Below are 25259 nucleotides of genomic sequence, written 5' to 3' on the forward strand. Positions count from 1 at the left end.
CAGAGCAAACACACAACCCTGTTAGTAAACACAGCCTGCCTGGGTACACCACCGACAGCAGGCAGGGAGAGGCAAACACACACACAGACAAACCCTCACCCTGCCTGGCAACATAATGGTCTCCACGCATCCAGACAGCAGCCCAGCCTTTCCCTGTCACCTCACCTACTCTGGCCAGGATGGATATCCCCTGTTAGCCTGGCAGATGCCAACCCACTGCTGCCAACAGACACCACAGCAGCAGGCAGTAGGCTACCCTGGGCACTGGACAGGGCAGGGGGGATGAGTGTGTGAGGGCATACAGAAGGGGGGCTTGGAGGGAGAGGAGAGGGCAGGCTGGGGCTCCAGATGGACCCTAATAGTTGTCTCTTTTGATGTCAACCTCATTCCATCCTAGACACACACACACACACACACACACACACACACACACACACACACACACACACACACACACACACACACACACACACACACACACACACACACACACACACACACAAACCTCATGACCGCTAATCTTCTCACGGAGCTGGGCAGTGATACACACAACATACAGCTAACCATTATCCTCTTCCATCTCACCATTTCATTCCTTAAGCCACCTCTCTTCAGAAAACAGACCTACCCCATATCTACCCCGAGCCCATTTCAGCAGATTAACTCAGCATACATAAATATTGAACTTCTCTCCCCACTCTCCTCCTACCCGCGGGCTGGCTGCCTGGGCCTACGTGGGTGTGCCAGGTGCCATGCCAATGTATTACAACCTCTGTTTTCTGAGAGCTGGTCACAAGACAAGAGGGGGGTTGGGGGGGGGTTGTTGTCCAAATCTGGCCTTGGCCCCAAGCCACATCCATACACTGGCTTTGAGTCGTCTTGGGCAGCTAAAGGAGGTTGGAAAAGAGTTAGGAGGAGGAAGGGACACTATTGCCCAAACCCTCACTCCTCTTTGTGTCCCTAGGGTCATGTGACCGGCCTGGTATTTCCTCTGTGAATGGAGCTGCCAAATATTGGAAACCAGCAGCTTTACAGCCCTACACAGTCACAGCAGAGCTGTCCATTGAACTTTTTATTATTTATTAGGCCTGAATCAATGTGTTTGGTAAACTGAATTATCAACATGTGACTCATTTGATCCCACCCAATCTGGTTTAAACCCACCAGAGAAATGGTCTGTGTGTGTGTGTGTGTGTGTGTGTGTGTGTGTGTGTGTGTGTGTGTGTGTGTGTGTGTGTGTGTGTGTGTGTGTGTGTGTGTGTGTTGCTCACAACAGCGACCATAGTGACAGCTCCACACCAATGCTGTGAATAGATGAGTCACCAGTCCAGTTATTGTGTTGATTTCTGCTGAGTGCTCGGTTTGTCTCCTGCTTTTTTAAGAGGCCATTATAAGCAGGTTTATTACCCACAGTCCTCTAGTGCATCGCCCATAACTGAGCTCCGCCACTCTCCACCGACCCGGAGGGAGGGGAGGCCACAGAGGCACGGCTACGAGAAGTGTCTTAAATGACACCATACCCCCTATATTGTGCACTAATTTTGACCCGGGCTATAAGCCTCTAGTTAAAAGTAGTGCACTATATAGCGCTCTGGTCAGAAGTAGTACACTATATAGTGGTAGGGTACCATTTGGGAAGCATCACTGACTCACCTGTTTGAAGAGCAGTGAAGTACCCCCTGTACACATCACATTTCAACAGGCTGTGTTGAGCAGGGTGATAATCATAGTAAAAACAGCAATCGGACGACTCCACAGCAATATTTCGGTACGAAGGGAAAGCCATGTCAAAGCCTTTCATAATGTCCTATGAATGTTCAGCCCAGACGGCTGTTAAAGGACAAGTCCAGAGGAATAGAGCAGGCTGAGGGGGACAGAGAGGGGAAAGCCAAGTGAAAGGCTGTCATTATTTAAACTGATAGACTCCTCAGGCTCTGTCGCTCCCTCCACCTTTAGGGCACCAAAGTGACATCTCTGTCCTACCCGCGCTACCCACTGACGGAGCACTGTCCTGGGGCATAGCTGGTGTCACGAGGACCCCCTGCCCTGGGGCACCGGGCTGAGAACACGACCACCAGACCAAAGTTGTGCCCTTGTGATGGAAGTGGCGTCCGAGGGCAACTGTGCGGTCACATGGTTCAGATATGGCCTGGAACTTGTTGTGTTCCCTGTTGACAGACAAGCCCGTGACCCACTTTAAATGGTGCCGTCAGTCCATGTAAAATCACACTGGTCTGCTAGCCACTATCCAGCGCAAGGCACGGCAAGGTACCTCTACGGGCCTGGGCCTCTCTCCTGTCACAATACAACCTCCCATCTCACTGTGGATGGAGAGAGAACAGTACCTCCCACCTCACTGTGGATGGAGAGAGAACAGTACCTCCCACCTCACTGTGGATGGAGAGAACAGTACCTCCCACCTCACTGTGGATGGAGAGAGAACAGTACCTCCCATCTCACTGTGGATGGAGAGAGAACAGTACCTCCCACCTCACTGTGGATGGAGAGAGAACAGTACCTCCCACCTCACTGTGGATGGAGAGAGAACAGTACCTCCCATCTCACTGTGGATGGAGAGAGAACAGTACCTCCCACCTCACTGTGGATGGAGAGAGAACAGTACCTCCCATCTCACTGTGGATGGAGAGAGAACAGTACCTCCCACCTCACTGTGGATGGAGAGAGAACAGTACCTCCCACCTCACTGTGGATGGAGAGAGAACAGTACCTCCCACCTCACTGTGGATGGAGAGAGAACAGTACCTCCCACCTCACTGTGGATGGAGAGAGAACAGTACCTCCCACCTCACTGTGGATGGAGAGAGAACAGTACCTCCCACCTCACTGTGGATGGAGAGAGAACAGTACCTCCCACCTCACTGTGGATGGAGAGAGAACAGTACCTCCCACCTCACTGTGGATGGAGAGAGAACAGTACCTAGGGAAAGCTACTGGGGCTCAAAAAGACAGACTTCCAACTTCGGCTCAGCAGCAACCAGACACCTAAAGCTGGTGACTAAATGGTCTATACCCTGGACAGATCTCTGCAGCAGCACCTCTCCTCTCTGATGGCTGCCTGGTTAATAACAGTAGTATGATTGTTCAAAGTCGCATGGCTTATCTCCACTGTGAAGTTGGACTTTCTTACAGGGTCTCTTTCCGCCTGCCTTGGCTGAGCTGTGGCTGAGCTGTGGCAGCAGCGGCGGTAAGCAGCAGTAAGCTGGATGGAATGTGCACTGGGTAGGCTGAGTCTCTGTCTCCTCCTCTCTCCGGGTGGACTCTGTCATTACGGGTCTTTTGATCTCACCGGGCAGGGCAGCGCCAGCAGGAGGGCGCCCAGTACAGCCAGGCAGTGGTGTAGTGGTGCCAGGAGACACCCCTGATCCAGCTCTGAGAGAACTAATCCTCCCTCCTTCCTCCACTCCTGCCCTCCTCCACTCCTGCCCTCCTCCACTCCTACACTCCTGCCCTCCTCCACTCCTGCCCTCCTCCACTCCGGCGCTCCTCCACTCCTGCCCTCCTGCGCTCCTCCACTCCTACACTCCTGCCCTTCTGCCCTCCTGCACTCCTGCCCTCCTCCACTCTCCACTACTCCAGTCCTTCCCTCCAATCTCCTCCTCACATCTCCTCCACTCTGGAAGGAGAAGCTTCATTTCGAAAAGTTCCAAGCGGTCAAAACCATTGGTTTTCGAGACAGGGGTTTCACCAAGGCTGTGTTGCATTCATTGGGAATGTAGTATCTATTTTTCTAAGATGTATTACAAGCTCAAAACATTTTTCAACAAAAATGACAATTATGATAATAACGTTTCCATTTCCATGACAATTAATTGTTACACAAAATGCCATAATCGTCACAGCCCTAGGGCACATATCACCCACAGTGAGCCCAGGGCAGAACTGGTTATACCAGGCAGAGCAGAGTCCAGGGCTGGTCCCTCAGGGCAGACCTAGCTGTCCAGACCTGGTTTGTCTCCCATCACAGCTGTGACAGGTTCCAGCCAGAGGAGACAGGAAGTGGAGTGGGGCAGGAGGGACGATGTCACAGAGCCAGGCTAAGGATCACAGAGCAGAGGAAACTGTGATGTCATGACGAGGTGTGATCCCAGTCACAATGGCACCACATGGTAGGCTGTGGAAACGAAACACTGTGTGCCCTGACAGACTAAATGAGTCAACTCCAGAATTGGGAACAATGTTGGCATTCTCACATAAGAGATATCAAAGTCTAGTTTAAGATACTGACAATTACACCCAATGAAAGCTTCACTGAAGATGAATTGGTTACTGTTGCATGGTGGCTAGAAAATGAGTAGAGGACACAAACAGAAACTTACAGTACAGAATATCTCTAGAAGAAAAATACAGTGATACACACACAGCCAGAGATACCCTGAGGCTCTACAGTACTATTAACAAGATCCTCAGAGAATTGATGGAGAGAGAAAAAAACACAATGATCAAGGCATCGCTGAAATACAACCGGGCCCAATTAGCAAATGAAAGATTGCAATTAGAAGCTAGCTGTCTGTCCTAGCCAGCTGCCAACATATGGAGCAAAGGTGTGTGAGGGGAGGAAGGAGGAGAGGGAGGGAGGGGGACCACCCAACGGCACAACGTTCCAAAAACACTTGCAACAATTAACAGAGAAATGATGGGGCTAAAAGGCAACTCTGACGGAATAATGTTACATTACTAATGGAGATGGGCTTTAGGCCCGGTACAGGAAACCAGGGAACGACTGAGAGTCTTTGTTCTTCTTCTCTCCAAGGAGAGACAGAGAGAGAGAGAGAGAGAGAGAGAGAGAGAGAGAGAGAGAGAGAGAGAGAGAGAGAGAGAGAGAGAGAGAGAGAGAGAGAGAGAAAGAGAGAGACATTGAGAGAAGGAGAAAGAGAGAGAGAGAGAAAAAAAGAGAGAAAGAGAGCGAGAGAGGGAGAGAGAGGAGGAAGAGTTGTGTTAACAACCTGAATGCTAGCAGAGTTTACAGCTTATTAGAACAGGATGTGAAGGAGCTTGGACATCCTGGCAGTCCCTCTTAATGAACTGCAGTTTGAACCCCAGTTCACACACAGGCCTATTTCATATTCACCTCAGGGCAGGCAACACACACACAGATGCTCGTTGGCAGGCACGTACACACACACACACACACACACACACACACACACACACACACACACACACACACACACACACACACACACACACACACACACACACACACACACACACACACACACACACACACACACAAACACTTGCAGGCATCCACAAAACCGACACATAGACAACACAAAGCCAAGAGCAAAACAGATCAAGAATGACCTGTGACCTGTAATAGCCGTCTGCTCTTACAGTTTTTTACGATTGCTGACACACTACAATTTAACTTTTCCCACAATTAGCAAAACCTTACACTCAAGGAGCAAAACACAAGGCTAGATTTGCACAACTGTAAGCACATTGTCAGCTTCACACTATTTGCAAAACATTACACACAGTGATTTGCAAAACACTAAACACACTTGTATACATCAGACACAGAAGTATATCATAATGTCACTTCCTTGCAATTCAAAAGCACTGACTGTCAAATTACCACACCTATGAGCCAATCTGTTAAACACAGCCATCAGGTGCACAAACACATGATTGCTAAATTGTAGACACACCAATCAGGTTTAAGCACTATAAAAATGCAGGAGGTAGGTTCACCTGCCTTCAACCAAAATGCCTTCAACCAATATAATCAATGTCACAGGGCAACGTGGGGGTAACATCACCCTTTGCGCTGCCATTTCACAGCATGGGGTTGTCCTCCATCATGCCAAAATGGGCCTTTACAACACACCTCACATTCTCTCATTTTTGGACCGATTGCACCACATCGTCACAGTAGGTAATGAAATGCACCAGATGCAATACACGGTCTTCTGGGACAATGTGTCATTCCACCGCTCTGCTTTGGTCCAGAACTGGTTTCAACACCATCCACAGTTGACAGTACTATACCTTCCACCATACTCTCCGTTTCTAAACCCTATCGAAGAGTTTTTCTCTGCATGGCGGTGGAAGGTTTACGATCTCCAGCCCCAGGCTCAGGTACCCCTCATTCAGGCCATGGAGGACGCCTGTGACCAAGTCGACGGCGCAGCTGTGCAAGGATGGATTCGACATTCAAGACGGTTCTTCCCGCGTTGTCTTGCTAATGATGATATTGCTTGTGATGATGAAATTCTCTGGCCAGATCCAGCTAGGCGAAGAGATAATGTATAATATGTTTACTGTAGTATTTTCTGTACTTGTCAGTTTTTTTCTGATTATTTTTTATGTTTGTTGTTGTTGTTATTTACTGTAATTGTAACCTGTACTGGATACAGTATTTTAAGTTTGTCTGTTGTTTGCTGAGCTAACAGTGTTATGCACACTACTGTAGTAGCATGAAAACTGGGACATGTTTTGTTGTGATTCTCCATGTTGACATGTTGACTGATTTGGGTATATGGAGAGAAATAAATGATATTTTCCTCAGTCTGCAGCGTTGGTCTTGTGTAGTGTTTGTATAGTTGCACTTTCTCTGTGTACTTCATTTACACTACTCTAATCACTGACAATTAGACTTGCTAAAAGTGTTTTAGGTTAGCAACAGCAGTGTGTAACTGGTTCAAAAAGATTGAAGTCATATGAAATGTGTGTGTTTCGTATGGTAACAAAATATCATTTTTATGAAGTCGTGTATAGTTTTGACAAAAGTGTTCCATTTTGCAAATGATCTGAAGTGTTGTGCTACTTTAGTGTAGGGTTGTGCTAATTGTGTGTAGTGTTTTGACAAACCGGGCCCTGTTTTCAAAATTGTGCTTAAACAATTGAAAAAAACTGTAAAACAAGAGTCTTATTATAGCGTTATGACATCATGAGACAGGCTCACGGAGAGTTATCTGGGGTATAAAAGGGAGATTACCATTGAGATGACTACATAGGAGATACATGGTGCAGATGATGGTACAGATAATGGTGCAGATTACGGTACAGATTATGGTACAGATTACGGTACAGATGATGGTGCATATTGTCCGCCGAAGTCGGTCCCTCTCCTTGTTCGGGCGGCGTTCGGCAGTCGACGTCACCCGGTCTTCTAGCCATCGCCGATCCACCTTTCATTTTCCATTTGTTTTGTCTTGTCTTCTCACACACCTGGTTTCAATTCCATCACTACATGTTGTGTATTTAACCCTCTGTTCCCCACACGTCCTTGTCCGGAATTGTTTATTTGTAGTGCTTGTGCACATTATGCTGGTGTGTAACGGGTTTTGTTTACCCATTGATTTATTGTTCTGTTTACGGTGGTTTTGTTTATTAAACTGCGCCGTTGTAAATCCGTTTTTTGCTCTCCTGCGCCTGACTTCTCTGCCGCCAGTACGCACCCCCCACAGAATTCCGGACCAAACTTATGTAGTCAGCAGGAGCAGGTACCCCGGGTATAGGGGTGGAGGAGCGCGTCCGGGAGCACGCAGCAATGCTCCACCATCTTGGCACCGCCATGGACCGCGTTGTCCAGACAATGGACCGCTGGGAGAGACAAGGAGTTCTTCCAGCGCCTCCACCAGCACAACCGGGGTCTCCACTACGCGCCCCTCCTTCTCCTGGAGCCAGTGGGATTCGTCTCTCCCTTCCCCAGGAATACGATGGGACGGCTGCGAACTGCCAGAGGTTCCTGTTGCAGCTGGACTTATACGGTTCCTGGCAACCGTCCACCCGGCTCCTTCGGGCTGTGAGAGGGTGTCCGCCCTCGTCTCGTGCCTCACCGGGAAAGCCCTGGAGTGGGCCAACGCCGTGTGGAGAGAGGGAGATGCGGCGTTGGACCAGTTTGAGGAGTTCACCCGCCGATTCCGGACAGTCTTCGACCACCCGCCCGAGGGTAGAGCGGCAGGTGAATGCCTCTTCCATCTGAGGCAGGGGACGAGGAGCGCCCAGGAGTTTGCCCTGGAGTTTCGGATCCTGGCTGCCGGCGCGGGATGGAACGACAGGGCCCTGATCGACCATTATCGCTGCAGTCTGTGCGAGGACGTCCGTCGGGAGTTGGCCTGCAGAGACACCACCCATAACCTGCTGGCTTCAGATCGGGGTCTGTTGGTTCCATCCCCCCGCACCCCCTCTCCGATACCAAAGGAGCTGGGAGGGACGGTGGGCAGGGAGACAAGAGGGGGTTCCAGCTCGTGCACTATCTGTGGCCGCAGAGGTCACACTGCCGGTCGGTGCCGGGTTGGTTCCTCTGGGTATCGAGGCAGCAGGCAGGGCGCTAAAGAGTCACCCCAGGTGAGCCGGCACCATTCTCACCCAGAGCCCTCTGTTGCTCATATGTTTGTGTATGTTACTTTTCCTGAGTTTTCGCCGCATTCCCAGCATAAGGCGCTCGTCGATTCAGGCGCGGCTGGGAATTTTATAGGTAGATCGTTCGCCCAAAGTTTAGGGATCCCCATTGTTCCCGTGGCTGTGCCCTTCCCCGTTCACACCTTAGATAGTCAACCATTAGGGTCAGGGTTGATTAGGGAGGCCACCGCTCCTCTGGGCATGGTGATGCAGGGGGGTCACAAGGAGAGAATTAGTCTCTTACTTATTGACTCTCCTGCGTTTCCCGTGGTGCTAGGCCTACCCTGGTTAGCGTGTCATGACCCCACTGTTTCTTGGCCACAGAGGGCTCTCACGGGGTGGTCGCAGGAGTGCTCGGGGAGGTGTTTAGGGGTTTCCGTTGGTGCTACTACGGTGGAAAATCCAGACCAGGTCTCCACCGTGCGCATTCCCCCTGAATATGTCGATTTGGCTCTTGCCTTCTCCAAAAAGAAGGCGACTCAATTACCACCCCATCGACGGGGCGATTGTGCGATAAATCTCCTGGTAGACGCTGCACTTCCCAGGAGTCACGTGTATCCCCTCTCACAGGCGGAGACGGAGGCTATGGAAACATATGTCTCCGAATCCCTGCGTCAGCGGTACATTCGGTCATCCACTTCACCCGCCTCCTCGAGTTTATTTTTTGTGAAAAAGAAGGAGGGAGGTCTGCGCCCGTTTATTGACTATCGGGGTCTGAACCAGATCACGGTGAGGTATAGTTACCCACTACCGCTCATTGCCACAGCGATTGAGTCAATGCACGGGGTACGCTTCTTCACCAAACTAGATCTCAGGAGCGCTTACAACCTGGTGCGTATCCGGGAGTGAGACGAGTGGAAGACGGCTTTCAGTACCACCTCAGTACCACCTACTATAAGTACCTCGTCATGCCGTACGGGTTAACGAATGTGCCATCAGTCTTCCAAGCCTTTGTAGACAAGATTTTCAGGGACCTGCATGGGCAGGGTGTAGTGGTGTATATTGATGACATTCTGATATACTCCGCTGCACGCGCCGAGCATGTGTCCCTGTTGCGCAGAGTGCTTGATCGTCTGTTGGAGTATGACCTTTACGCCAGGGCTGAGAAATGCCTGTTCTTCCAGCAGTCCGTCTCCTTCCTAGGATATCGCATTTCCACCTCAGGGGTGGAGATGGAGAGTGACCGCATTTCAGCCGTGCGTAATTGGCCAACTCCCACCACGGTAAAGGAGGTGCAGCGGTTCTTAGGGGTTGCCAACTACTACCGGAGGTTTATCCGGGGTTTTGGTCAGGTAGCGGCTCCCATTACCTCACTGCTGAAGGGGGGCCCGGTACGTTTGCAGTGGTCAGCTGAGGCGGACAGGGCTTTTAGTTACCTGAGGGCTCTGTTTACCTCGGCTCCCGTGCTGGCCCATCCGGATCCCTCTTTGGCGTTCATAGTGGAGGTGGACGCGTCCGAGGCTGGGATAGGAGCTGTGCTCTCTAAGCGCTCGGGTACGCCACCAAAGCTCCGTCCCTGTGCCTTCTTCTCGAAGAAGCTCAGCCCGGCGGAGCGAAACTATGACGTGGGGGACCGGGAGCTGTTGGCTGTCGTCAAGGCCTTGAAGGCGTGGAGACATCGGCTTGAGGGGGCTAAACACCCTTTTCTCATCTGGACTGACCACCGCAATCTGGAGTACATCCGGGCAGCGAGGAGACTGAACCCTCGCCAGGCAAGGTGGGCTTTGTTTTTCACCCGTTTTGTGTTCACCCTTTCCTATAGACCAGGCTCCCAGAACGTGAAGGCAGACGCATTGTCCCGGCTGTAAGACACAGAGGAGCGGCCCATGGATCCCACTCCCATACTCCCCATCTCCTGCCTGGTGGCGCCGGTAGTGTGGGAGCTGGACGCGGATATTGAGCAGGCGTTACGTGCAGAGCCCGCTCCCGTCCAGTGTCCCGCTGGGCGTCTGTACGTCCCGTCTGCTGTTCGTGACCGGTTGATCTATTGGGCCCACACGTCACCCTCCTCTGGTCATCCTGGGATCGCTCGGACAGTGCGCTGTTTGAGCGGGAGGTACTGGTGGGCTACCTTGGCTAAGGACGTGAGGGTTTATGTTTCCTCTTGCTTGGTGTGCACCCAGTGTAAGGCTCCTAGGCACCTGCCCAGAGGGAAGCTACACCCCTTACTTGTTCCACAACGGCCTTGGTCACACCTGTCGGTGGATTTTGGTTAGGTGGTGTGCCATTTCGGCCCAGGGCACAAACGCCGCCCACTCCCCCGGCCGGTCCTGGCAATAGCCATCGCCGATCCACCTTTCATTTTCCATTTGTTTTGTCTTGTCTTCCCACGTTCCTGGTTTCAATTCCATCATTACATGTTGTGTATTTAACCCTCTGTTCCCCCCATGTCCTTGTCCGGAATTGTTTATTTGTAGTGCTTGTGCACGTTATGATTACGGTACAGATTACGGTGCAGATTACAGTACAGATTATGGTACAAATGATGGTGCAGATTATGTTGCAGCTGACCATTTTAGACACATCAAGTGGGGAAGACTGTGTACGTCTTGGCATAGTGAAACACAATGTGACATTGGTTGCATGGGCTCAGAAAAAATCACAAGCCTCAGAGCTCTATAACACTCTGTCTCTCTTTCCTCATCACACTATCTCTCTCTCTCTCTTCAGCCTTTAAACATCCCTCTCTCCGTCTCTCTTTATTCCTCCCTCCCTCTTTCTTTTTTTATTGATACCAACCTATTCATCGCTCTAGTGATGACTCTCTATTCCCTCCCCATCTCTCCCTTCCGCTCTTCTTTATAAAGCAGCGCTATGAAGCTGGTTTCAAGCCAGTGAACAATACGTTAATATCGCTGTTCCTATTTAACACTCAAACCTTCAGTCTACTAAAACCACCTAACCAACGGACCATTCAGTTCCACTCCGAGGAAACCAAAAGGAAAGGACAGACCTCACGATTATAAGATAAACAATCTATCTGGCTGAATACCCCTGTAAATTAAATTATCTACAGTCTATTTAAAGAGGGAGACAATCGACCCGCATCCAGTTCTGTGCCCTTCATTTCCTGCTTGGCTGTTCCTCAGCCCTCCCTCCATCACAACCCCACCTCTGATGGAATGGCCTTGGCTGCTGCTGCCCTGCATTATCCATTACAGATCCCACCTCGACCTTCAACCTCACTGAACAGTAGGCTTGGGTGGTATACCGTATATAGCGTGTACCGGTGTATTTGGAAAAAGCCACGGGATGGTTTTTCAATACCGTTGAAACTATTTCTTTTAAATTTTTTAATAAATTGGAATTTTGTAGATACTTTTTAAGTAAAGACTTGTAGGCCTAGTGGTTAGAGCGTTGGACTAGTAACCGGAAGGTTGAGAGATCAAATCCCCGAGCTGATAAGGTAAAAATCTGTACTTCTGCCCCTGAACAAGGCAGTTAACCCACTGTTCCTAGGCTGTCATTGAAAATAAGAATTTGTTCTTAACTGACTTTCCTAGAAAATAAAGTTAGGAGATAATTAAGTTGCTAAGTGGTTAGCTTCTTCCAAAACCAAGCATTTGCTTGGTAACAGCAGATAATCCCCTCCTGGATCAAGAACCTTAATGGCTAATATTTGATTTGTGCAGCAAACTGTGAGTAGCATTTTTTGTCACTTTAGGTCAGAAACTGTACAAAATGTTCACAATGCGCCATTTAGTTAGCATTCTCTATGGGTTTTTAGATATACTTGTTAGGATTGCAGAACATCAGTGTGGTTTGAACAGCAGTGCCGGTATTACAGAAGGTCCCGGTATGGCACAAGGTCGGTATGAAGGTATGACAATCTGGATACCGTCCAAGCCTACTGAACAGTGCAACGCACAAATATCTCCCACTCTGCAGCCCATCTATTCCCCTTTCTCCTCTCACAAAAGGAGGAGCACCATTGATTATCAGATAGATTTAGATGATGGAGGACAGTATTAACTAAAAGAAGTTGTGCAAAGAGGTGATGAACTCTTTTAAAAGTAATGTCTCTCCCACCTCATATCTCAGCTAATGAGGCCTAACAACATGATGAAATTATAGGCTGATATTTTACCGAGGGGGGGGATACGGACGGGTACATGTCATCCCCCTCCAGTTTGTCCCTCTAACTGAGCGGTTAGGGAGAAGTTGTTTAGGCTCTAATGCATTTCTGGGACTTTGACTTTTCTGGAGCGCCGGGTCCTTTTAGCCTGCAGTGACCCGTGATCAATAGGTACTTGGCAATAGCACCCGCAGCAGGCTCCTCTCCCCTCCCGTCCTCCGCCCCTTCTCTCCCCTCCTCCTCTCCTCCTCTCATCTCCTCCTCTCCCCTCCTCTCCTCTGTACTCAGAGGTGGGGTGAGGATGAAGCTAGATTGTTATTGGTTAGCGGTAGCAATAGCAACAGCAGTAGTGCTGCCCGGACTATAGATTGTTACCCAGGTTCTGTGGTTTGGCACCAGAGGAGACGAGGCCTGGAGAAAACCCATGAGGCCCTGCAGAATAACACAACAGTATCGCTTAACCCTACATCGAGAGCCTGCAAGAAATCCAATCAGCTGCTGCAATAGGTTTCCAATACACCACAGGATATTTCTTTTTCAGGGCTGTTTTAAGGAGTGAATACTCAGGTTGCCTCACTGTGACTATCACCAGATCAAACTGGGAAAACTCAAACATCCTTCTCTGGACTGGTGCCAAAACAAAACTGGGAAGAAAAACAGCTGAATGTAAAAAGTGCATCAGCAAAGTGCTTGACATTTCTTTATTTTATCATAATAGGATTTCAACTGCTCAGCAGCACATTAGAACTGGCTCAAGGGCTGAAATATAATTTGCTTCCTGGGAGGGAGAAGAGCAGCCTGCCACCAGACATAGTGAGCCGAGCTCAGCACATCAAACAAATGATGCAACACTGGGGAAAGTCAGCAGCACCATTAGGAGACTGATGGAGTTTTTCTGCTCTCCTGACCTTTTTTTAAACAATGAAATGTTGGTTTAATCTCTGTGTGTTTGAAGCTCGTCCAATGAAAACAAAGGCTATCCCACCACACGCCCCTGTCGCTATCTCATACCACAACTCAGTCGGTACTTTCTCTCTCTCTCAGTCGGCTAGCTCAGTTCTTTGTCTTGACACATGGAACTTAGCCAGAAGAGAGAATATAGAACAGAATTATCAGTAGAGTAAAACAAAGATATTGACATGGCTCTGCCAATAATATAATATAATATTAACTGTCTGTCTAATCCTTTGATCCAGTCCACATCCTGTGGCAATGTATTGCGCTTCACACACACTCACACTGGCACAGATACAAAGTGAGTCCACACACACAAACAGTGACACACAGCAACACCTCTAAAACATGTTTGCACCTCAGAATCAAAAAGCTAGAACACAGTTGCCGCTTTGTGACATGTCAGAATAGGAATCATGAATAAGAGGAGAAAAACAAGAACTACAGTATTGGGGATAAATGGACTACAGTATTGGGTATAAATGGACTACAGTATTGGGGATAAATGGACTACAAAATTGGGGATAAATGGACTACAGTATTGGGGATAAATGGACTACAGTATTGGGGATAAATGGACTACAGTATTGAGGATAAATGGACTATAGTATTGGGGATAAATGAACTACAGTATTGAGGATAAATGGACTACAGTATTGGGGATAAATGGACTGCAATATTGGGGATAAATGGACTACAGTATTGGGGATAAATGGACTACAGTATTGGGGATAAATGGACTACAGTATTGAGGATAAATGGACTACAGTATTGGGGATAAATGGACTACAGTATTGGGACAAATGGACTACAGTATTGGGGATAAATGGACTACAGTATTGGGGATAAATGGACTACAGTATTGGGGATAAATGGACTACAGTATTGGGGAAAAATTGACTTTTATTTAAAAGACAGTCTTTTAAATAATACATTGAATATGCTATGTGCATGTCAAGTACCCACTCACACACACATATTACCCACTCAGGGACATGTAAGCTCCAGCAGACTATGACCCTGCCTTCAGGGTAAAGCTGAAGCATTCCTCTTAATTACATTCCTGGCGGAAGGCACAGGGGCCACAATTAATACAGCCATCAATAATTAGACCTATTGATCACTGAGCCACAGGTGATTGATGGATGAGCTGGAGATGCCTTCATTTACCTTATCAGAATGGAGTAATAGCTTTGGGCGGTATACTGTATATACCGTATACCGGGGTATTTGGAAATAGCCATGGGATGGTTTTTCAAGACCGCCAAAAACCTTGAAACTATGTATTTGAAGTTTTGCAATCAATTGTAATATTTGTAGCTACTTTTTAAGTAAATGACTGCAATGAACTTGTAGAATACGTTAGGAGATAAAGCAGATTGCGTTCTTCATTTCACCTGTCACATTATTTTACATTATGAAGCTTACCATAGTTCCCCAGAACAGTTGAGCCAGTCATGTATTTGTAAATAGCACAATGGGAGAAAGCGGGAGCGGCTGTGTATTGACAGGGGTCGCATTTTATTTTGAAGGTCAACAGTGTTTTTTTCTTCAATAGATTGATCAGGGACGTGCAGCTATAGTTTTTCTTAACAGAAAATACATTAGTGCAACACATTCGGCATAAAATAGCTTCATTTTCATCAGATGATAACAGAAGTGCAACGCTATTTGGCGGGCAGACACACAAGTAAATGAGCTTACAATGAAAAAGCAAAAACGATGCATGGCCATCAAAGTTCTGATGTTTACGCCTATTATGGAAATAATGTAGCCGGCTACATTTCATAATGTTTTGCTTAAAGTTAATCTTGCATTTTACCAGAGAAAAATAGGCTTGCTACTTCTGAGAAAAGAACCAGAGAATATGAGCTCCACATCACACAGCTACAGTGTGTACACATGCTGCTCCAGAGCCAGTACTGTTCTTCCTTCAGACAAGCATGCGTCAAAATGTTGTTGCACAATGTCTCTCGTTCAACATTTGCTTGTAAATGTCCTAACTCACAAAAAATGACATTCGGTAGCTCCTACCTATATATGTATACATTTATGAGCTGAATTGCCTGTCTTTGCAATAATGTGCGCTCATTAGCATATTTAGAAAATAGCATATTTGGAAATTCGCAAATTTTGTTTAGCATTCTGGTAATAGATGCCCAATTAGCATTTATGCGTTTTTTGGCGCCCCCTTGTGTACTAAGCCGGTAATACTGTAAATCCCGGGATGAGAGAAGGACGGTATGACGATATGAAAATCTGGATACCGCCCAACCCTATAGAGTAATGCTACTGCAATAGACACTGTGGCAAAAAGGTTTGTTTTGCAGCCACTGGTTAATACAGCTCCTGACTGTATCTAGAAATAGATACAAACAGACTAGCTATTCATATTACTCTAATTAAACAGAAACCCTGTCCTAACTCAATATTGCCTTGCTTCCCTTCCTCATTATGAGTGTGTATGAGTGTGTGTGTGTGTGTGTGTATGTGTGTGTACCTGTGTGTGTGTACGTGCGCGAGTACATGCGTGCGTGCGCGTGCGTGTGTGTATGTCTGTGCGTGTGTGTGCGTGCATGCGTGCGCGCGAGTTGCTCACAATGCTGGTGTAGAGCTCGGCAGGACACCTCCACCATCCAGCGCTGCACAAATTACCTCATTAAATTGAATTGTATTAAAGCCACTTTTATAAAGTTAACGTAGTCCCAGGCCAATTGTTCGCTTGCAAATTACATTAAAGCAACATTTGCCTTTTTCCCTGTCTGCCTGGAGTCTTTCAATTATATCTGGAGGACATTGCAGTCAGGGATTCTAATGAAGAGCGAAGGATTCTGTCACCTGCGTTAGAGACAGCGAGAAGGTCCCAATATTAATGTGGATTTGTCTCTATCTCAATAATAAGGATGTTTAGAACCTGCTGCTGCTATCACATGAGTTTGGTTTGGCTCTGTTAGCAAAGGACAGAGGCATTTTATATGCAGGGCATAAGCCACTGTAAGCTATTCACATTCAGATCCAGGTCTGTATTATCATAGACTTATGACTAGGTCCCATGTAAGGCATGACAGTATGTGTGTGTATTCCCCTTTAAGAAAGTGGCCTTGTGTATGATGTGTGTGTGACCCCTGAGGTTAGGACACAAATTGCCTGTCATTGTAATCAGCGTTTTGTAGAAGGAAAGTCAAGCCTGACTGCAGCTCCCAGAATGCCTAGGGAGACACACCAGGCAACACCAGCAGGCAGGGCACAGCACAGCGGTGGCTAGACTGCAGGCAGAACAGGACAGACAGAACCCAGGGCTTTGAAGAGGAACCAACCAGGCTCTCTGTCTGCTTCCTCTATCCACTACCTCCCCCACCCCACCCCCCAGCTCACATCAGAGCCAGCTGCAGCCTAGTCATACAAGGATAATGTTCATTAGGTGCTTTCAATGAATGACGAATGGCTTTGCCCCCATGTCTCCAAAGCAGAGACCTTTACCTGACCCTGTATCTATAGGAGGGAGACACTGAAGGGATGACGTGTCACTACCAGATTGGAGGAGCAGGAAGCCAGGGACATTGGGGGAACATGTATTATTAAGTAACCATAGTGGTGTTCATTCAATTGCATTCTCTCCCCCCACCCAGGAAGTAAAACACAAAACAACCATTGATTACAACAATATGACTATTGTAATAATAACCCTCTCATGCGTCAGAAGAAAGAACCAACAAAACCCCCTTCACACACTCCTGCCAAACCAGCCGCCGGGGCCAACAGCAATCACACCCAGATGCTTTAACGTGTGGGAGATGACCAAAGCAGCCAGCTTGGGCCTTAAATCTTCTAGTCACGCCTTCAATCAGCCACACGACTGGACATACAGAGCCCCTAGCCAACCCATTCACGGCAGCTTTATTAACATGGAGCAGGTCCCAGTGATGAGCCAGACTGGCAGCATCCACTCCAGCATGGAGACAAAGCAGGGGGCAGGGAGGCACGAGGGCTCTAAAGAGAGGGTTAGTCAGGCCCCTCAGAGCCAATACAGAGGACCTATCAGGGCTGGAGAGGCTCAGCTCATCTACATGTGAAAGAGACAGGGACACACGAGGGATTTTGACCCACACACCATCATTGAACACACAGACTACCAACACCATTACCGTCACCATAACAAATATGGGGGAACTTCAGCTTTCTGCACTCCACAGTCCCTACCTTTTAATTCTTCTATGGCTTCGTGGCTTTGCTCCCACTCCTAATCTCTTTTTTCTCTCCTTTTCAATCAATGTATGCCATGAAGCAAAGCCAAAGTCAAGGCACTGGAATAAATCATTGTTCTTATGGGAAGAAAGATACGTTTTTATAGGCACTGAGGGGCTGGTGTAACATTACATTAGCAGGGTGCAGGGAAATAGAGCATTGTGTCACAGACACACAAGTCATATATCAGTACCTAACTACAGGACCTCAGCCTGATTGATCCTGGCAGTGAGTGAGTGAGTGAGTGAGTGAGTGAGAGAGAGAGAGAGAGAGAGAGAGAGAGAGAGAGAGAGAGAGAGAGAGAGAGAGAGAGAGAGAGAGAGAGAGAGAGAGAGAGAGAGAGAGAGAGAGAGAGAGAGAGAGAGAGAGAGAGAGAGAGAGAGAGAGAGAGAGAGAGAGAGAAGGCTGCAGAATTTGTCGTGTTCTCAAGAATTACCTGGCCTTCTAGGCGGCTCAATGAGGATTTAAATAACATCCACTTTTCCTCTCCCAACTGTCAAGGTCAATCCTCATTTCCCTGGAAATCTACACCGCCAGCTCACAGAGAAAACAACTCAATGGAACTTCTATACTGAGCCAAAAGAAGCCTGATGGCAGACATTTTGCAAGGCTGAGTATAGATAATAAAAAGTCTAACTGACAAACTGCCGTTTTCTCTCTGTCAGCAGAGGAGAGTTGGAGAGGCGGCGAGAGACAGACGTCTCCATGGCGATGACTGTGGAGGGGTACAGGACAGGAGGAGAATGAAGGCCTGAGAGGTCCCGATTAGCCTAATCCTGAAGGACCCCCCTGACAAGGCTTAGGGGAATAATAGCCTTGTGCCTTCTGTTCCGCCCAAACAGATTTGTTTACCCTGCGTTTCCTGCCACAGTGCCTGCTGGGAGGATGGCGCTGTTCCTCTCGTGTACTGAGACAATCTCTAGCAGATTGGGTAGAGGGATAGAGGGGAGGCTGAGGCAGGGAGTAGGGTTAACACAAGGACATACTTGTTGTCATAGTGAGCTACTTCATATGACACATTACAGACTAGGAGGATTCAGACTCTGTGATGTGCATACTATAATACTGTATCTACAGGTAACTGCCAAAATAAAGGGAACACCAACATAGATAGTCTTAATAGGGCGTTGGGCACCACGAGCCAGAACAGCTTCAATGCACCTCGGCAGAGATTCTACAAGTGTCTGGAACTATTGGAGGGATGAAACAGCATTCTTCCATGAGAAATTCCATCATTTGGTGTTCTGCTGATGGTGGTGGAAAACGCTGTCTCAGGCGCCACTCCAGAATCTCCCATAAGTGGTCAATTGGGTTGAGATCTGGTGACTGAGACGGCCATAGCATATGGTTTACATTCTTTTCATGCCCATCAAACCATTCAGTGACCACTCGTGCCCTGTGGTTGGGGCATTGTCATCCTATGGGGGCATAGCCATGGTAGCCAAAATAATGGCAAAAAGAATCGCTTGCCCAGCATTTCTATACATGACCCTAAGCATGATGGGAGGTTAATTACTTAATTAACTCAGGAACCACACCTATGTAGAAGGACCTGCGTTCAATATACTTTGTATCCCTCATTTACTCAAGTGTTCCCATTATTTTGTCAGTTACATGTATGATATAGTGTATGCATTGACATATTATGAACCACCACCTGCAAGAGAAACAACCTGAATAGAGAATGTAGTTCAGCAGAATCCAGCAGTACATATTGTAGGTACAATCATTTAGCAGAGTAGAGTCCATTAATCGCTACCTCAGGCCCAACAAGAGAACAAACCTCCAGATACACAGACACTATGAGGGGAAAATACATCCTAGCCGCACTACCCCCACACACGCACGCACAGGGGCGGACTGGCTGGTCAATTTTTTTACGTAGTGGGCAGGCGTCGAATTTCTAAGCAGAATCGACAGCCATCGATGCCCCCTTGTGTGGCCGTAACGCCCCCTAAAAAAATCTGTGCCTTGCGGCCAAAGTGGCCTTTATTCTCTTAGGCTGAATAGAACACAGGAGGCTGCTGAGAACAGCTCATAACAGAGCGAATGGAACGGCATCAAACACCTGGAAACCACGCGTTTGATGTATTTGATACCATTCCACTGATTCCGATCCAGTCATTAACACGAGCCCGTTCTCCCCAATTAAGGTGCCACCAACCTCCTGTGGAATACAATAATTATAATTCCATTCTCCCAGATGCCAATCGCCCTGCTCTGAAACAAACAGGGATGACTAACTAACAGCAAAAGCACTAGCCTGTCAATCTACTATACCCAAAAGTTTAGTTAGCCTACCTATTCTATTGGTCAGCTTTTCATTCTGTGCCAGAAATAAATATTCTAAAAAGACTCTGGAACAGTTGTTGGATGATACATTAAAAAAAAACGTTTAAAAACAATGAGGTTGAAGCAACAGATCAGAACGCATAGTTTAAAATGTTGATCAACTATTATTTCTTCACGTTATAAGCGGAGAACGTGCACACGGCAGTAGGCTATACGCGCAAACGTTCCAAAATGCAATTAGCGGAAAAGACACCGTTTTCAAAAGCCCACTGCAAATGCGAGCAGTTTAATGCGACATGAACATTTCCTTTATAAATTCAGAAAGAAGGAAGATCTAAAGATGCAACAACTGATATGGCTTGCTAATAGGACTAGGACTGTGTCCATGGCTTGCTAATAGGACTAGGACTGTGTCCATGGCTTGCTAATAGGACTAGGACTGTGTCCATGGCTTGCTAATAGGACTAGGACTGTGTCCATGGCTTGCTAATAGATCTAGGACTGTGTCCATGGCTTGCTAATAGGACTAGGACTGTGTCCATGGCTTGCTAATAGGACTAGGACTGTGTCCATGGCTTGCTAATAGGACTAGGACTGTGTCCATGGCTTGCTAATAGGACTAGGACTGTGTCCATGGCTTGCTAATAGGACTAGGACTGTGTCCATGGCTTGCTAATAGGACTAGGACTGTGTCCATGGCTTGCTAATAGGACTAGGACTGTGTCCATGGCTTGCTAATAGGACTAGGACTGTGTCCATGGCTTGCTAATAGGACTAGGACTGTGCCCATGGCTTGCTAATAGGACTAGGACTGTGTCCATGGCTTGCTAATAGGACTAGGACTGTGTCCATGGCTTGCTAATAGGACTAGGACTGTGTCCATGGCTTGCTAATAGGACTAGGACTGTGTCCATGGCTTGCTAATAGGACTAGGACTGTGTCCATGGCTTGCTAATAGGACTAGGACTGTGTCCATGGCTTGCTAATAGGACTAGGACTGTGTCCATGGCTTGCTAATAGGACTAGGACTGTGTCCATTGCTTGCTAATAGGACTAGGACTGTGTCCATGGCTTGCTAATAGGACTAGGACTATGTCCATGGCTTGCTAATAGGACTAGGACTGTGTCCATGGCTTGCTAATAGGACTAGGACTTTGTCCAAGGCTTGCTAATAGGACTAGGACTGTGTCCATGGCTTGCTAATAGGACTAGGACTTTGTCCATGGCTGCTGGACAATGAAATAAAGTTATTTGAAAACCAATTGAACATGAGAGAAATAGCCTGGTTTCAATGGCATATGATGAAGTGTTTATAAAATAATTCCCTCTGCATTCCTATGGTCGGAATTAAGCTACTTTGAAACAAGGTAAGACATGCCTCACAAAATGACAAAAAACGCCCAGGTTTTAAACAACTACGTTCATGGTTAAATAGTTTCAAATTGTTGACTGTCTTCACTCAGATTGCAAGGTGGCGACTCCCTCATGTCAGCATCGGTGTGGACATGAGAGGCTGTGGCCAATAGGCATATGCTATCACCTACACTTTGACATGTAGGCTAATTATTTAATTACGTTTCTATACATTCTAGGACTGCTAGTGGGCCTGTCTGACTTCGATGTTTTGCGCTAAATTATCATTATCTGGCTAATGATGCGGGCCTAGAGGAAAAAAATGGTCCGGTGGGGCGCCTCAAGGACAAAAAGGGGCCGGTTTGTCAGAAATGCCAGAGCCGATTTATAGTCCCAGCACACACACGCGCACGCACGCACGCACGCACGCACGCACGCACGCACGCACGCACGCACGCACGCACGCACACACACACACACACACACACACACACACACACACACACACACACACACACACACACACACACACAGCGGCATACAACATGAACAAACACACTGTACTATGTTTAGTCTACTTCTCTCTTCTCTATTCATTTCTGTTTCACTGCAAGGCTGGACAAACACAAATGCACCTGTGTGTCTTTTTCACGAGCCATTCAGTTTTCCTGCAGCAACTATTAAATGTGTTTTAGGGTCCAGTGAGAAAGGCAGACAGAGGAGAGAGAGAGAAATAGCGAGAAAGAGAGACAGGGGGAGAGAGAGGGGGGCTCTGAGGAAAAATAAAATCATTATGAGTCAGGTCGATATATAGGACGAATGAGTCGTGAAGAAGAGAAAGTAAAACCCTGGGTCTGAAAACTCTGCAGTGTTTCAGTCCAACTCTCTCTAGATGAATCTTCCTCTAACAGGAGAGGGGGAGATATCTGGTAAATCTGATCACCAACCAAAACTCTCAAATACAATCTACACCTATATTATCTCATGACGACCAATTTGACCTCCTTTGTGGTGGGTTAGCAGGTGTATAGAAGTAAACTGCATAGACTACATGAGCATGAGAGAGTGAGAGTCAGGGTAGTATGTACAACACATGTGAGAGAGTCAGAGGGGTCTGATTAACAGAAAGAAGGTGTGTTTTATACTGACATCAAGCCAGTGAGATGGAAGGTGTCTTTTATACTGACACCAAGCCAGTGAGATGGAAGGTGTGTTATACTGACACCAAGTCAGTGAGATGGAAGGTGTGTTTTATACTGACACCAAGCCAGTGAGATGGAAGGTGTGTTTTATACAGACATCAAGTCAGTGAGATGGAAGGTGTGTTTTATACTGACATCAAGCCAGTGAGATGGAAGGTGTGTTCTATACTGACACCAAGTCAGTGAGATGGAAGGTGTGTTTTATACTGACACCAAGTCAATGAGATGGAAGGTGTGTTTTATACTGACATCAAGCCAATGAGATGGAAGGTGTGTTTTATATTGACATCAAGCCAGTGAGATGGAAGGTGTGTTTTATACTGACACCAAGTCAGTGAGATGGAAGGTGTGTTTTATACTGACATCAAGCCAGTGAGATGGAAGGTGTGTTCTATACTGACACCAAGTCAGTGAGATGGAAGGTGTGTTTTATACTGACACCAAGTCAATGAGATGGAAGGTGTGTTTTATACTGACATCAAGCCAATGAGATGGAAGGTGTGTTTTATATTGACATCAAGCCAGTGAGATGGAAGGTGTGTTTTATACTGACACCAAGTCAGTGAGATGGAAGGTGTGTTTTATACTGACATCAAGTCAGTGAGATGGAAGGTGTGTTTTATATTGACATCAAGCCAGTGAGATGGAAGGTGTGTTTTATACTGACACCAAGTCAGTGAGATGGAAGGTGTGTTTTATACTGACATCAAGCCAGTGAGATGGAAGGTGTGTTTTATACTGAAACCAAGCCAGTGAGATGGAAGGTGTGTTACACTGACACCAAGTCAGTGAGATGGAAGGTGTGTTTTATACTGACATCAAGCCAGTGAGATGGAAGGTGTGTTATACTGACACCAAGTCAGTGAGATGGAAGGTGTGTTACACTGCCACCAAGCCAGTGAGATGGAAGGTGTGTTTTATACTGACACCAAGCCAGTGAGATGGAAGGTGTGTTTTATACTGCCACCAAGCCAGTGAGATGGAAGGTGTGTTTTATACTGACACCAAGTCAGTGAGATGGAAGGTGTGTTTTATACTGCCACCAAGCCAGTGAGATGGAAGGTGTGTTTTATACTGACACCAAGTCAGTGAGATGGAAGGTGTGTTTTATACTGACATCAAGTCAGTGAGATGGAAGGTCTGTTTTATATTGACACCAAGTCAGTGAGATGGAAGGTGTGTTACACTGCCACCAAGTCAGTGAGATGGAAGGTGTGTTATATTGACACCAAGCCAGTGAGATGGAAGGTGTGTTTAATACTGACACCAAGCCAGTGAGATGGAAGGTGTGTTTAATACTGACACCAAGCCAGTGAGATGGAAGGTGTGTTATCCTGACACCAAGCCAGTGAGATGGAAGGTGTGCTATACTGACACCAAGCCAGTGAGATGGAAGGTGTGTTATACTGACACCAAGCCAGTGAGATGGAAGGTGTGTTTTATACTGACACCAAGCCAGTGAGATGGAAGGTGTGTTTAATACTGACACCAAGCCAGTGAGATGGAAGGTGTGTTAACCTGACACCAACCCAGTGAGATGGAAGGTGTGTTAACCTGACACCAAGCCAGTGAGATGGAAGGTGTGTTAACCTGACACCAACCCAGTGAGATGGAAGGTGTGTTAACCTGACACCAAGTCAGTGAGATGGAAGGTGTGTGTTATACTGACACCAAGCCAGTGAGATGGAAGGTGTGTTAACCTAACACCAAGCCAGTGAGATGGAAGGTGTGTTATACTGACACCAAGCCAGTGAGATGGAAGGTGTGTTATCCTGACACCAAGTCAGTGAGATGGAAGGTGTGTTTTATACTGACACCAAGCCAGTGAGATGGAAGGTGTATTATACTGACACCAAGTCAGTGAGATGGAAGGTGTATATCCTGACACCAAGCCAATGAGATGGAAGGTGTGTTATCCTGACACCAAGCCAGTGAGATGGAAGGTGTGTGTTATACTGACATCAAGCCAGTGAGATGGAAGGTGTGTTTTATACTGACATCAAGCCAGTGAGATGGAAGGTGTGTTTTATATTGACATCAAGCCAGTGAGATGGAAGGTGTGTTTTATACTGACACCAAGTCAGTGAGATGGAAGGTGTGTTTTATACTGACATCAAGTCAGTGAGATGGAAGGTGTGTTTTATATTGACATCAAGCCAGTGAGATGGAAGCTGTGTTTTATACTGACACCAAGTCAGTGAGACGGCAGGTGTGTTTTATACTGACATCAAGCCAGTGAGATGGAAGGTGTGTTTTATACTGACATCAAGCCAGTGAGATGGAAGGTGTGTTTTATACTGACATCAAGCCAATGAAATGGAAGGTGTGTTTTATACTGACACCAAGTCAGTGAGATGGAAGGTGTGTTACACTGCCACCAAGCCAGTGAGATGGAAGGTGTGTTTTATACTGACACCAAGTCAGTGAGATGGAAGGTGTGTTTTATACTGACATAGAGCCAGTGAGATGGAAGGTGTGTTTTATACTGACACCAAGCCAGTGAGATGGAAGGTGTGTTACACTGACACCAAGTCAGTGAGATGGAAGTTGTGTGTTACACTGACACCAAGTCAGTGAGATGGAAGGTGTGTTCTATACTGACACCAAGTCAGTGAGATGGAAGGTGTGTTACACTGCCACCAAGCCAGTGAGATGGAAGGTGTGTTTTATACTGACACCAAGTCAGTGAGATGGAAGGTGTGTTATATTGACACCAAGTCAGTGAGATGGAAGGTGTGTTTTATACTGACATCAAGTCAGTGAGATGG

At 47.1% G+C, this 25259-nt stretch overlaps 1 protein-coding gene across 1 annotated transcript in view; it reads right to left on the bottom strand.

Moving 5' to 3' along the window:
* The window catches only part of LOC120061638 (plexin-A1-like), a 151883-nt gene extending 138822 nt beyond the window's left edge, over window positions 1-13061 (bottom strand). The window contains exons 1-3 of the mRNA XM_039011540.1: window positions 13023-13061; window positions 12821-12877; window positions 3308-3634 (exon numbers count right to left, since the gene is read on the bottom strand). Coding sequence (XP_038867468.1) covers window positions 3308-3634; window positions 12821-12877; window positions 13023-13061 — 423 coding nt within the window. The remainder of the gene's footprint in view (window positions 1-3307; window positions 3635-12820; window positions 12878-13022) is intronic.
* Window positions 13062-25259: the final 12198 nt, after the last annotated feature.

This window comes from Salvelinus namaycush, chromosome 16, assembly GCF_016432855.1.
Source record: "Salvelinus namaycush isolate Seneca chromosome 16, SaNama_1.0, whole genome shotgun sequence".
Lineage (NCBI taxonomy): Eukaryota > Metazoa > Chordata > Actinopteri > Salmoniformes > Salmonidae > Salvelinus > Salvelinus namaycush.